This window comes from Marmota flaviventris, chromosome 2 (assembly GCF_047511675.1).
Source record: "Marmota flaviventris isolate mMarFla1 chromosome 2, mMarFla1.hap1, whole genome shotgun sequence".
Taxonomy (NCBI): domain Eukaryota; kingdom Metazoa; phylum Chordata; class Mammalia; order Rodentia; family Sciuridae; genus Marmota; species Marmota flaviventris.
In genome coordinates this window covers 174,962,668-174,976,745 of record NC_092499.1, presented here as the reverse complement: position 1 = coordinate 174,976,745, position 14,078 = coordinate 174,962,668, and the positions used below count along the sequence as shown (strand labels likewise).

General features: G+C 50.3%; 1 protein-coding gene across 3 annotated transcripts; it reads right to left on the bottom strand.

Moving 5' to 3' along the window:
- Positions 1-2,109: 2,109 nt before the first annotated feature.
- Positions 2,110-8,792, bottom strand: Cpxm1 (carboxypeptidase X, M14 family member 1). 3 transcript variants are annotated; one of them, XM_027921530.2, is made up of 14 exons: positions 8,562-8,792; positions 7,020-7,181; positions 6,530-6,639; positions 6,254-6,393; positions 6,066-6,156; positions 5,323-5,473; positions 5,135-5,223; positions 4,693-4,816; positions 4,414-4,610; positions 4,148-4,327; positions 3,766-4,063; positions 3,448-3,587; positions 2,531-2,633; positions 2,110-2,408 (listed from the first exon to the last, which is right to left on the bottom strand). In XM_027921530.2, exons 1-14 carry the CDS (start codon positions 8,728-8,730, stop codon positions 2,167-2,169), a joined length of 2,196 nt encoding a protein of 731 aa, XP_027777331.2. In that variant the 5' UTR covers positions 8,731-8,792; the 3' UTR covers positions 2,110-2,166. The 3 variants fall into 3 exon arrangements, with proteins under 3 accessions (XP_027777331.2, XP_071464904.1, XP_071464905.1); XM_071608803.1 differs by having other exon boundaries at positions 7,020-7,172; XM_071608804.1 differs by lacking the exon at positions 8,562-8,792 and adding an exon at positions 7,831-8,176.
- Positions 8,793-14,078: the final 5,286 nt, after the last annotated feature.

Sequence of the window (14,078 nt, the reverse complement as noted above, 5' to 3'; positions counted from 1 at the left end):
ATCCTTAGGCTTAGGGTTGAACACCTTTTAGAGGAAATAAGACAGCCAAGCTAGCTCTCTGTCTTCTGGAAAGTTAGGAGTTAAAAGACGCACCAGTCTTCAAGGCTATGGGAATGAGATTATATGCCAGGAGATGGGAGGCTGGGAAAGTTATCTTAGTCTTCTGAGATTTTGTGGTCCACAAAATGCCAGCTAAAGCCAGACATCAGACTTTCCCAGATGATAAGGGGCAACTCCAAGTAGTGAAGGACAGGTGCACACATAGAATAGTCACGAAACTGACCCCCAGTTATTAGCCTAGTAAAATGCACACCCCCAGGGGAAGACTTATGATGGTAGTGAGAGCCAGGTACAGTGGCTCACATGCCTCTAATCTGTGATTTGAGAGGCTGAGGCAGGAGGATCCCAAGTTCAAGTTCAGCCTCAGCAACCTAGTGAGGCCCTTAGCAACTTAGCAAGATCCATCTCAAAATAAAAAACAAAAAGGTCTGGGGATGTAGCTTAGTGGCCAAGCACCCCTGGGTTCAATTCCTGGTACAAAAAAAAAAAAAAAATGGCAGTGCATGAAGGAGCATGATGCAGGGGCTAATGTCCCACCTTTGTCTGTGATGACACAGAAGGTCCCAGCTCCTGCCTACCCCACAGATGCATAAAAGCTGTTCATCTTTGTTCTTTGCTTGAACTGGCCTAACACACTCTTTCAGTGCTATAACTTCCTTCTGGCTTGAGCAGAAGTCCCTGATAAAGCCTTGCCTGTGCTTAAATTCTTTCCAGATCCAGTGTTCATTTCCACAACTCTGGATCCAAGAAGCAAGAGTTTGGTAACAATCCTAATGCAACAGACTGAAAATTCCAGAAATACACCCACACGAGTATGATCAACTGATTCCCCCCTTCCTATTTTTCCCTTTTGTTTTTCTTTATTTTGGCCAACTGATTTTTGAAAAAAATATTTTTTTTTTCAATAAAAAACAGTTTTTTTTTTCACTAAAACTTCCCCAAAAGAAGCTACATGGTGCCTTAATGCCAGATTCTGCCTATTAATGTTTGCCCCATTCTTGTCCTCAGAAGCTCTACTCTGAATTGCAGGGATGCCGGGAGCCTACATTCTGTAGGTTACAGTTGCAATTTTGCCTGTGGACTTCAAAGGCTAGAGATTATAAAGTAGAAGGTAGAGATTGTTGTTTCAGGCTGTAGCAATGGCAAGTGACCACAAGTGATCACAGGTGAACACAGATGACGGTGGGCTCCAGAAACAACATAAGCAAATACAGGCTTATGGACACAAGACCAAAGGTGTTATCAGCTTTCTGGGTGAAATTTTCTTCTCCCTTTTTCTCACCCAGCTCTTTGAACATATTCATATCCACTTTCTAGAATTAAAATTTCCCCTGCATGAAATAACTAGAATTGGTTATTTTACCAGCAACACATAGAATTCGCACATAATTCCTCCTTCAGTCTGACAGAAACTAATCTGAGCCTATCATTTATCAACACTCCCCGAGAATATCTGATGAGGCAAATTCAAATGCTCTCAGCTAATCTATCTTTGGTTCCCTTCTTCCTGGAGGAACCCCCATACCCAGCCCACTTTCCATCATGAACTCCCTAGAACCATCATCTCTGTTACTCTCTTGATTGACACAATCGGTGCAGGTCATCCCTGCTGACCGGCATTGTTGTATTTGCCATGTGTGTGACTTCCTGCCTACACTTCATAGTAACTGGCCTCCACTTGGCATGTCTCTCTATGTATTAAACTGTCCCCTCTTGACTGGAAGCCTCAGGAAGCTGGGTAGACATTTTGACCCTTGCATGCTTGGCAGGTGCTTACAGAGTGTAAGGGCACCTCCAGCAGAAATTTGCAGGCACAAATGTATTGCTTTGCCAAGACCCGTATCCAAGGCTCCAGGTAAGATCCTCTTTCCACACAGTCTTCAGAAGTCACCTGGTGAGAGTGGGTGCACAACAGGATAAGAGGTGGGCTGAGGCCTGCCCTTGGGGAGAAGATCTGGGACATGGAGACAACAGGAAGATCAGCTAAGGTGCCAGGTAGCTTTAATGAGCTGAAGCACCCCTACCCCCACTTTGTCCCTCCCTCCCCACTCTTCCCCTTCAGTTCTGGACAGGTCCAGCCTGTCCAAGACGTTGGCTCTCTTCAGCTTAATCCTTCTGTCCCCTCAATCGCTCCAGTCGCCTTCGAAGATCTGGGGGCACCTTGACCCCTGCTGCCAGCAGCTCTCTCAGTCTTTGTTTGGGAGTCTTGGTGAGCATGAAATTGCAGGGGACAGGGCCCTCTTCAAAGGTGACCCGGCAGGTCCGTGTCACTGAATGGTAGCCCTCAGCACTGGCGGTCACCATATAGTCCCCTGGGGTCAGCAGCCGCCAGTAATCCCCGCCCCAAGCTGAGGGGAGTAAAAGGCAAGGTCAGGGTCCAGCAATCCTCAGCTCCTGACCCAGCCTGAAGTCTTCGAGCTCCTCTCTCAATACCCCCCCAGCCCCTCCTTCACTCCCCCCCCCCACATACCCGTTGTAACGTCATGGTTAATCCCCTCCACGGCAATGACAGCATCAGCAATCCCAAGCTGTGTGTCTTTGTCCCGCACAACTCCTGCAATGCCCATGCGCACCTGTGTGGGAAAAGGACATCAAAACCCTTTCCCCTCTGCACAGAATGTGACTCTCAGCTAGCTTTCTGGCTCTGGTCCCCTGCAAACTCGATAAAGAGAGTATGTCTACTACATGTTCCTAGGTGACAACATTTCTGGTAAAATTTCCTCCTGGTTAATAAATTACATCTGGACTGGTAGGAAGAGAAACCTTTGGGCTTCCCCAAGTTTAGTAGCCATTGTCTTTTGTAGAACCCTTGGAAGTTGCTCTTATGGAGCCATCGCAAGGCATAGGAGTCCCTGATGAACATGATGTTTCTGTGTCAGGGAAGTTTCTGCCACTACCTAATGTTTTTTTTCTGAGAAGAGCTCTTCTGAGGATAGGTCTAGGACAGCTCTAGGACCACCTCTAGACTGCTCTGGGGTCTAGTCCCACTGGCTTACAATGCCTGACACTGTCCCACTTACAAAACATTTCCTGTCCTAGATCCTTCCAAAATTATCTGATGTCAGGTATCTTAGAAGATTCCCTGACAATCGGGCATGGTAGCACACGCTTGTAATCCCAGCGGCTAGGGAGGCCGAGGCAAGAGGATCACGAGTTCAAAGACAGCCTCAGCAACAGTGAGGCACTAAGCAACTCAGTGAGATCCTGTCTCTAAATAAAATACAAAATAGGGCTGGGGATGTGGCTCAATAGTTGAGTACCCGTGAGTTCAATCCCCAGTATCCCTGCAAAAAAAAAGAAGACTCCCTGGTGGTAACTACAGCCTAAATGGAGAGTGGAGTGGTCAGGACACAGGCATGCTGAGGGCTGTGGGGATTCACATCCAACCTGCTCCAGGTAGGTGAGGAGGGCGTCTTTGTTGTTCTCCCATTCTTGGGGCAGCTCGTTCTCATGAGGGAATTTGTCACAGGACAGCTCCACAGTGACCTCAAAGCAGTTGGTATGTAGGTAGCTGAAGTCATTCATGCCTAGAGGTATCACAGACACTGCAGCCTAAGGAGCAGGATGGGAGTCCCACCCTCCTGGGGCCCTCCCCCAGGAGACACTTCAGAGTGGGAATTGCCATGAGCACTGCACGTAAGAGCAGACTGTCTTATGGGGCAGGGATTTACAGGGATGGGGCCAACTCCACCCTCTGGCACATACTCCCGGGGACTGTGTGCCAGTCAGCCCCGTTGATGATGTTGCCATGCAAAGAGAAGTCCTGGCTGTGGCAGGGTCGGCGATCTGTGTCCTGCATGACCCGATTAGTGCCAGCATAGACAGTGCTGAGCCAGCGAAAGACAGCATCATCGGGCGTCGGGGTGAGTTCACGGGCAGCCCACGGGGTCCGAGTCATGTCGAATGGGTAAGACACCACCAGCTCACCCCCATGGAGATTGGCACTCAGCACAAAGGGGATCCGCTTCATCCACTCAATCACTGCCCGTGTTTCAGGAGCCACCTGAATAGGGGTGGGTCAGGAGGGCCGGACACAGAGACAAGGCTCCCCTAGGTGGTCCTCCACCACTGCCCCCAGAATACTCACAGTGGCATTGGGCAGAGTGTAATAAGTAGGCAGTGGCACATGATGGTTGGGGAAAACGTGGGGCACCAGCCCATCATCCTCGGCATCCCACAGTGGTGTGTTGAGGTCAGCAAAATTGTGGTTAAGGTCAATGCCCTGGTGGTTCCAGCGACCTTCTGCCCAGCCCACAAGCTCTGAGCCCTGACAGAGAAGGGGCTTGTTTAAGCCATACAGGCTCTGGGCACCAGGGCAGAAGGGGCAGGGGGCCCTCGTGCCAGGTGGCCTACCCTGCGGTAGGCGGTCTCATAGCCATCAGGGTTCATGGAGGGCAACAGGTGAATGCGCATCTCAGTGAGCAGCCGGGTCACTCGTGGGTTCCCACGCAGGAACTCATGGCACAAGAACTGCATCAGGAGCAGAAGCAGCTCCCGCCCCAGGGCCTCATTCCCATGCATGCCAGCCACATAGCGTACCTCAGGCTCTCCTGGGAACACAAGGGGCTAGCACCTGGCTCACACCCATGGTCTGCCCTGGGCCCACCTCTTCCCCATGCCACCTGCCAGTACCCAGCTCATGCTCCCCAGGCTGGTCTGACATTTCCATCACATATAGCTTCAGGCCCTGGTAGCTCTTCCCAATGCTGTAGATGCGGGTGATGTTGGGGCATTGCTCATTCACCTCCTTCATCAGCTGAGGGACAGAGGACAGCATGATATGAGGCATAGAGGGATTACATGCAGGGCTTAGATCACATGTAACTATGGAAGGATTTACAGAGTCAGTGGTGGCCCAAGAAGAGAGCAGCGTACCAGGAAGGAAGGGGCAGAGCAAGGGAAGTGCCATGACAGGGCAATTGGGGGAAAGCTTAGTGGTCAACAGAAGAGAAGCAGGAGATAGGGGTAGGAGACGTAGTAGGGGATGTGAGCAGTCAGAATTGTTATGCCTGGGTGAGAGAAGGACCCCAGCTAGGCAAACCAGCCTTCATAGGGTTATAGGGTCATATCTGACCTTCCTCATGGCCTTATAATTGTGATGCCGAAAGTCCAGAGGGTCAGAAGATCCCAGTGAATGGGCCTCCGGGGGTAGGTCATTAGGATCTGGTAGTGGATGAGTTCAAGGCAAAGGGTAAGTTCACAGTGGGGGATTCACCCTGTACATCCAGGCCCTGCCCATCCAGCCTCTGCCCAGTTGCCCACCTGAGACAGGGCAGGCCAGGATCTCTGCCCGGAGGCAAGGCGCACCTTCCTGGAACCAGGTCTGGGGCAGCAGACGAATGAAACGGGCCACCTGAGGCTCTGGCAGGAGGTTCAGCACTGGGGTTTCTGGGTCTGAATTGGCAGGAAATACCTGGGGACATCAAGTCCTTTGCTGAGGCTGCCCAAATCCCAGCCTGGCTCAGGATCCAGGGAAGAAGAGCAGGCCTCCAAGTTCACCAGTGAACCCTTCCTGGTAGTTCAGCTATAGATTTGCACTTTCCTCTGAATGTGGACCCCTTCCTTGCCCAAGCCCCTGCCCATGGGCAGCCCTAGAGAGTCATGTTTTCTGGCTTGGTCACAGCTCATTAGATCAAGATGGCTACATAACTTGGGAAAAGCCTATCTGTAGTCTGGTATAAAAGGGGTCACTGACTTAGAGAAACCCAGAGCAATGAACAGATGAGAAGTGATTCAAGCCAGAAGGGATGTCCCCAGAGGAAGCTGAGCAGGAGGTAGCATCCACCCCATGGCAGAGTTATCAAGGACATGGACACATACCAAAGCAGCCTGCTCCCAAGATACCTGCTGGTGTCACCCATCCTGACCAAAACACTCTTTCTCCTGGATCGGTTAAGTGGACATCTATTATCCTCAAAGGAGTCTCAGTCCAGCCAAGCACACCATGGTGGGTTGGGTGCCCAAATCCCAGCATAGAGGGTCCCAGTAACTATGGGACCACTCACCACATCCATCCCACTGCTGTGGTTCCGACTTGTCCACCAGGTCCGACTGTCATTGCTGAACTGGACCTTGTATGATGTAACCCAGTCATACCTGGCAGGAGAGGTGAGATATCAGTGCCCCCAGGAGTCCCACAGCAGCCCTCCTGTGTCCACCCACAACTACCTGGCCAAGGGCTGGCCTGCCTCACCTCCAGACAGAGTTCCTGCCCTGTGTGACAATGCCTGAGAAGCGGATGGGGTTCCTAGCATCCACCTGAAACCATGGCTCAGTGTCCTGCTGCTCAGCACACCAGGCACCATCGTATAGATCACCATCCTCCAGGCCTGACTGTGGACCCAAGACAAGGTGATCAGGCCCAACGGGCAGAGTAGGGTGGACTGGGACAAGAAGGGAGCAGGGGAGAAGGTCCCAGGTATTCCCCTGCCTACCCCTTGGACCTGGACTCTGAGCCAGGGTTGATTACCTGGATGTTGAGCCGACCTCGATGTGGTCCAAGACCAAAGGACTGGCTGCTGGATGCCTCAAACTGGCTATCTGAAACTCGCAGGGACTCCAGGCCCAAAGGGGGACAGCCTAGGGTAGAAAAACAGAGCATTAAGATGCTGAGCATGGTGGTGCACGCCTGTAATCCCAGCAGCTCGGGAGGCTGAAACAGGAGGATTGCAAGTTCAAAGCCAGTCTCAGCAACAAAGAGGCACTAAGCAACTCCGTGAGACCCTGTCTCTAAATAAAATACAAAATAGGGCTGGGGATGTGGCTCAGTGGTTGAGTGCCCCTGAGTTCAATCCCCAGTACCCTCCCCCCACAAAAAAATAAAAAATAGAACCAGAGAGAGTTGTCAGAGCAGGTAAGCTGAGCATAACTTGCTCCTGTGCTGGGTAGACAGAGGGGTATACCCGTGCCCATGAAGCCCCGAGAGCCCTAAGCCTGGGAAGTCTCTAGAAAGGAAGTACCTGGTTCTTGTTTCTCAGGGAGATTAGGAGACCCTGTTGGGCTGGTGGTCACCATGGGCTTGGCAGTCACTGGAGGACTGGGGCGAATTAATTTCTTTCGCTTCTTCACAATGACCTTTTTCTTTTTGATGACTCGAATCTGAATCTGTTGTTCTGAAGTCGCTAAGGTCCAGAGGGACAGCACCAGGGAGAAGGAAGAACAGCATGAAACCTCAGATGGAAAGATTTTCCAGCCAAGAAGACATGTGAGTCCATGGCAGGCTCAATGTATCAAAGGGCTTAGGATGGCAATGAAGGCATGCAGTTGGGCCCCCATCGACCTTTCCAGTCATTTCACTGGCATCCACTTCTTTCTGATAACCACATGGTTGGCCAGCCTTACTTCTGACCCTATGGAGAGATAGACCCAGCCACCAGAAACTGGTTGGTTGTTCCAAAGAGCTGAGTTTGGTTCTTTATATCCAGGCCTTGCAGTATCTGTCCATTTCCCCTGAAATATTATCCTTCCTCAGCTTCAGACCGGATTTCATGTCCCAAGGCCCCAGGGCTGCCTGTATTGGTACATTTGCCCTCTGGGCTGACTTGAAACATCCCCAAATCCACATCTGCCTGGCAGCTGGGCCTGCCTGCTCACAGCACAGGGCAGTACTGTAGTTTCTAACCGTATATGTGCCACAGCTGCCTTCAGAATGTGCCTCACATTTTGGTGTTGGGGCCCCTGCCCTTTCGCACATACTATTTTCTTCTCACCAGCCCCCTCTGGTCAGTTCATCCTGACTCAGAAATCCCTTCAGGGCCTGGATCCACTTACCTCTCTAGAAGCCCGCCATTGCCATCTCCTTGCCTTCCTCCCCTAGGCTTCCCCATCTGGGAAGTTGGGAGGTCATGCAGATGGCCTCTCCAGTCCAGAATCAGAGCTCCCTTCCTCCAAGCAGCCTCAGCCCAAAGCCTCGCCTCTCCCTCTTTTCCTTTTGTTCTTTCTCTCCAGCCCTTCTCCTTAAACTCTGTCCTGTCCAAGCTTGCCCTGAACCTTTTCCTCTGGTGCCTTTGCATCTCTTTGTCCCTTTCTTCAAGCCCTGGCCTCAGTTTCTTTATCTGAGAAAAGGGAAGGCTTGGGGCTAGAGCAGGCAGCATTCCACTGGTGTGTGTCCCAGTGCTGCTGGCTAAATCTGGCTGGGAATCAGGCCGGGATTGCTGAGTCAGCGACTATTGCTTTGGGCAGGGTGAGAGGGAGAGAGAGAGTGAGTGAGTGAGTAAAAGAGAGGGAGGGGAGGGAGGGAGAGAGGGAGGGACAGAAGGGGCGCCAAGGAGCAGAAGAATGGAGCAGGGTTTTCTGTGTGTGTGTTTGTGTGTGTGGGTGTGGGGGTGTGTGCGCGCGCGCGCGCCTGTTTGTGTTGAGGAGGGGGCACCATAAGGGGCCCGGAAGTGGGGCAGAGTGTGTGGGTGCGAGTATGTATGTGTGTTGAGGAGGGGGCGCCACAGGGGACCGGGGAGTGGGGCCACCACTAGCCGGAGCTGTGGGGTCTGGGTCCTGGAGCTCACCGTTAGTCTTCCCGGGCGGCTGTGCAGGACTGCTACGCGGAGCCGGGGTCGAGCCCGTGGCCTCGGTGGTCGCCGACGGTGTTAGGCCCAGCACTGAGGCGCTGGGCGCCCCCAGACCCAGGCCGACAGAAGGCGCTAAGGCCGCCAAGGCCAGCAAGAGACCCCACATGTCGGGCGCAGAACTCCGGCGCTCAGGACTGCGAGCGGTCGGTGGGTTTGCCTTTTCCTGCCTGCTGCTCAGGAGCCCCCCGCCCCTTCCTGCCTGCCCCACGCCCCTCTGCAGCCTCTGGTCCGCCCACTGCCGCCTCTCTGGCCCTGGACCTGCGAGGATGGGGGAGAACCGGAGCACTTCAGACCCCCGGGAGAGCGCGGGCTGCGACCAGGCGGCCCCGGGTCTCTGGACCTGCCCCTCCCTCTCTGGCCATCCCGGGCTAACTCGCCTCATCCGTGCGCTGTCCTTTACTATCTGCAAAGCCATATATGTCGCTAAGTCCTGGGAGGCGCTTGTCCCCACTGGGAGCACCTACTTTGCACGGTACACGATGCCAGGCACTTTATGCGTGGTCTTTCCGTCAAACCCCATTTTACAAAGTGGTAAATTGAGGTTCAGAGCGGCTGACTTAACCAAGGGAGCAAAGCTGAGAAGTTTGGGGTGGAAATAACCCGAGAGGGAAAGCCATCCAGAACCACAGGTTACCTTGCCAGGGCGGGCGGGACAGAAGGGGAAGAAGAGGACGGGGAAACTGAGGCAGGGCACTGGGTGCTGATGGGAAAGGACTTTCGTCCAGGAATCCTTCTGACAGACTACTCCAGGGACTCAACCAGAGTCGACTCTTCCCATCACCACCCCCACCCCCACACCGCCCCCAGCCCCGCCTCCCCTCTCTCCTCCCCTCCCCTCCCTGCTCCTTTGCTCCCTCGGCTGCCACGTTCTGTTCCGGGGTTACATAACTCGAGGAGAGCGGCCAGAGTGATACCCGGCGGGCTGGGGCCAGCAGGAGAGGAACAGAGACTGGACCCCCTCCCTCCCTTCCCGGCTCCATCTCCTAGCCCCTTCCCATTGTTCCCTTCCGGGAGTCCGCAGCCCTGATTCTCCATTCGCCCGACTACCCCAGATCCCGGAATTACAGAGCGCAGGACCATTCTTATCTTGCCTCCAAGGTCCCCTTTGAGTGCTTCCAAGCCGGGGTCACCTCTTCGGGGAAGAAAATGCGTCCACTACGCGCCTTTGGCCAGCTCTTTGCTGTCATCCCATGAAAACAGATGCCAGAGGCAGCCAAGAATCATCTGGAATGCTCGGGGTCCTGGGCAAATATTTTTTTATTTTATTTTATTTTTGCTAGGCCACTCTCTCTATAAGCAATTCGAATCACCCCAAATCAGCGTGTCAGCACCATGCTAGCGGAGCAAGTTCACACGATCCCTCGAAAGAAATACCGCAAGGCGCTCCCAAAACTGAGAACTACCACTGACAGGGAACATAACTTAGGCACGAGCCCTTTAGCTCCTCAGGGCATTTGGTGCACTCCACGCGTCCTGGCTAGAGGGCTAGAGAGTCCCCGGAAAGGGGGTAATTGGACAGGGCCCACGCGTGACCATATCCCTTCTTGGAGCACTCCACTTAGACAGCATTGTCTGGTCCAGGGCACAGGAGAGAGGAACATTGAAAATTTAAAGGGAACCGCTCCAAAGCGGGGATTCCCTTGGCACGGGGCTGAGACAGATGGACAGTATTGCAGACTGACACTTGCCTGCTTTCCCGGAGTGGGAGGCCACGGTCTGAACAGTTACTGGGGGGGTGGGGGCTGCCGGGGCTCCACAAATGCCCAGTCTGACAGCTTCTCTGTCTCTGGCCCCAAACGCCATTCAGGTTTCCCTGAGAGGTGTAAAAAGGTGGAGGGGGTGGGGTGGGGGGTTGGTGCACAAGAAACCGGATATCTTGCTGGCCTTAGGGCCTCCAAAGGCTGAGACTGAAGGATTGCATGCCAGGACAATTTAGCAGACCCTATCTCAAAAGGGGGGGAGGGGGATTGGTGGGGATGGGGGCGGGGCACTGGGGATGTAACTCAGAGTAGTTCAGTGCTTGCCAAAAATGCTTTAGGACCTGGGTTCAATCCCCAGTACGAGGGAAAAAAAAGGACATCTCTGCCTCCCAAACTTCTCAACCCCTTCCTCCAAGTCCTTCCTCATACAGCAGACAAATCCTGTCAAATTCCTCCAGCTTAAGTCCCTAGTGTGCTCACTGGCATGGTCCTTCATAACCAAGTTCTTTCCTACCCATTCGGTTCCAGCTGCATCTGCCTGTGCAATTCCCCTGGCTCCTATTTCTCCAGCCAGCCACACTGCCTTTCTAGCTGTTCATCCAACACACCAGCCCCACCCAGCTTCTGGACCTTTGCAATTGTTCGACAAGTTTGCATTCTCACAATTGAGAAATTTCCTTTCTCACTGAGATTTCCTTTCAATGTCACTTGCTTGCAAAGGCTATCCTGACCTCTCTAAAGTAAGCTTTATCTTCGTGGTCACATTCTCCCACCATCACCATCACCACTACTAGGAGGTAGGTACCCCTCCAGAAGAGCCTTTGCACCCATTGTTCACAGCCACACCTCAAGGCTTAGAACAGCGCCTGGTCCCTACTCACACTCAAAAGTATGTGTATGATATATTCAAGGTTATAGAGGACCAAACAGGGCCAGGTTATGCACAAGAGGAGAGAGCAGGCCATGAACCAAAAGCCCACCTAGCCAAGAGGACTAGAGTAAAACGATTGGCTTCCTCCCACCAGTCACTAATGGTTTGGATCTATGGGATCCTGGCACCACTTCTGTCCCAACTCCCACCCCCTCACCTTCTTTCTCACTGCTCTAAACTCCTTGCCTCTCTGCCATATTGCAATCCTTGGAGCTCCTCATGCCCTTCTGAGTCCCCCAGCACCTTCTCACATCCTTCTGCGCTTCCAGTTCAGCTATTGCCTCTGGCCCTAACCTTTCTGGGTATCTGGAGCTACAAAGGCACAAAGCCCCCAAAGGTGGTTGCTTCAGAGGCAGTAGCAGGTTTGTGCCCAAGTACCTGCCCAGCCAGATGTCTATATCTAGGTTAGAAGGTCTTTTGTGGTCTCATGACGATAAGTATGTATTACAAAGCATAACTAAGTAGGACTAGGTGGGAGCACCCAGCCAAAAGAGATTTTAGTGTAAGATTCTCAGTGTAAGAACCGGATGTGACTACACATATTTGGAATTCCAGTTACTCTGGAGGCTGAGGCAGGATGATCATAAACTCAAGGTCAGCCTCAGCAATTTAGCAAGACCCTGTTTCAAAATAAAAAATAAAAAAGTGCTTGGAATGTATCTAAGTGGTAGAGCTCTCCTGAGTTCAATCCAGAGCAGGTGGGCAGGAGAGGGAGAGAGACTGAGATTTTTAATTTAAGGAAGGGGCTAAAAATCTCCTGCCAGCTCTCTGGTATGGTCAAGTTGCTGGGAATAGAGAGGAGATACACAACTTTGGCACCAACCAGGTTTATTTTCACATCCCACTATGTTTTGTTTTATCCTTGGACACTAGGTCCGCCTTTCTACTCAGACTCAGTTTCCTCTTCCATAAAACGGGAACCATATCTTCCTCACAGGGTTACTGTGATGATGAAGTAAGATAATGTGTGGTCCCAGGAGCCCCTAGATTAGTCAGATGAATTAAAGGTAGGGGAAAAAACACAGCCCTCTTGTTCCCACATATACAGGTGGAATAAAACAAATACCAAGGAAAAGAAAGGAGGTTATGTGTCTGGCTGTACATGTACTGAAGTGACAAAATCTACTGCCTACCTGTGGCTCCCAATCTTCCGTTCCTGATGCTAAGGCAGAACTCATCCTCTGCCAGGTGCTTTATCTGTGATATAGATGAGCATTGATGGGGATTCCCATGACACTTAGATGCATAAGGTGACATTCCTCGGTACATGCCTATCTTCCCCTGACTATTGTCTCCCCAGATGTCTCTTTTTTTACCTCAATGTCTTTGACAGCCTTACCCTCAAAGTGTGGTTGAGGATGAGTAGTGTTGGCATCTCCTGGGAACTTGTTAGAAATTCGGAAACTCTGTCCCAGATGTACTGAATCAGATTCTGCATTTTAACAAGATTCTCAGAGGATTCAACCCCCAGAGATTCATTTGCACATTAAAGACTGAAAAGTACTATACAGAGGTTTAGAGCATGTCTGCCTAAAATGCATAAGATTCACAACTTTCTTAGATTGACTGTGTTTGATACTGTCACTGGAAATTTTATCTTAAACCACAATACATCATATTTCCACATATCAATAAGAAATAATCTTTTATTCATTCTAGGAGTTTTTTCCTGATCTCCATAGCATAATCCTATATTATTTGCTTTTTAAACTAAATTGTCTTTATCAAAATACTGCACAATAGAGTGTTTTGATAAAGATAATTTAGTATCAAGGTAAATCACATTTAGGTTTGTAATAGAAGACTCTTCCCTATGCCTTTCCATTTTCAAATCAATCACCTTTCATTCCTCTTGTTATTTCTCCTTTTTTATTTGCTTCTATTGCTATTTTTTGATTCTTCTGTTTACAAATTATCCCTGGATTTCCTAGTATGGAATTAAAGATGTAGCTCTCCTACGTGCACGCGCGCGCACACACACACACACACACACACACACACACAGATTTCCTTCCATCTTCCCAATAAAACTAAATCACCATTTGAAGTCAATGTTTAATACTTTTATTATGATCATGTAAATATCATTCAATTTTTGTGCTTTGTAGAATTAGTAAATGTTTTATTTTATTATTTGCTTGGTTTTCTGGGTACCAATTGTTAATATAACCCCACAATTTCCAATAGAATTGATTATTTACTCTGAATATATTTAACACTCCAATAATCAATTGATTTTATTTTCCTCTGTAGACTCTTCCTTAGAGCTCCTATCTTCTGGACCAGGCTATGTTGGTTGCCCTCTTCACATAAAGTAGGAGCCATACCAGATCTTTCTCATCATCCCTATTTTTAGACTAATTTCTTGAATGCCACATTGTCCTTTGGATTAGTTTGAGTCCTTGTTTTGCTGAAGCACATCTTCCAGTAGCTTTCTAAGAAAGGGTGCATGCAAGTCAAACTTTTGAGAACTTATACGGCTAAAAATATTCTGTCAATTGACAATCATTTGCACAGATATATGCTCCTATATTATACCTCATTTCCCCCTCAGAATTCTGAGGACATTTCTTTTGTCTCCTACCTACCAGTGTCAGGATTTAAAAGTCTGATATTCTGGTTTAATGTATGTGATCTTTATACCGTTAGGAAGTTCTTTGTAGAAACCCTCAATGATTTGAATTTTTTCATGTGCTGTGAACTGATGGGACCATATGGCCTAAAGACTTATGTCCCTCAGTTCTGAAAAGTTTCTTGATTTTTGAAAAAAATCCTTTCTATTGTAATTTTCTAAGACTAACATTATTCAAATATTGATTATCT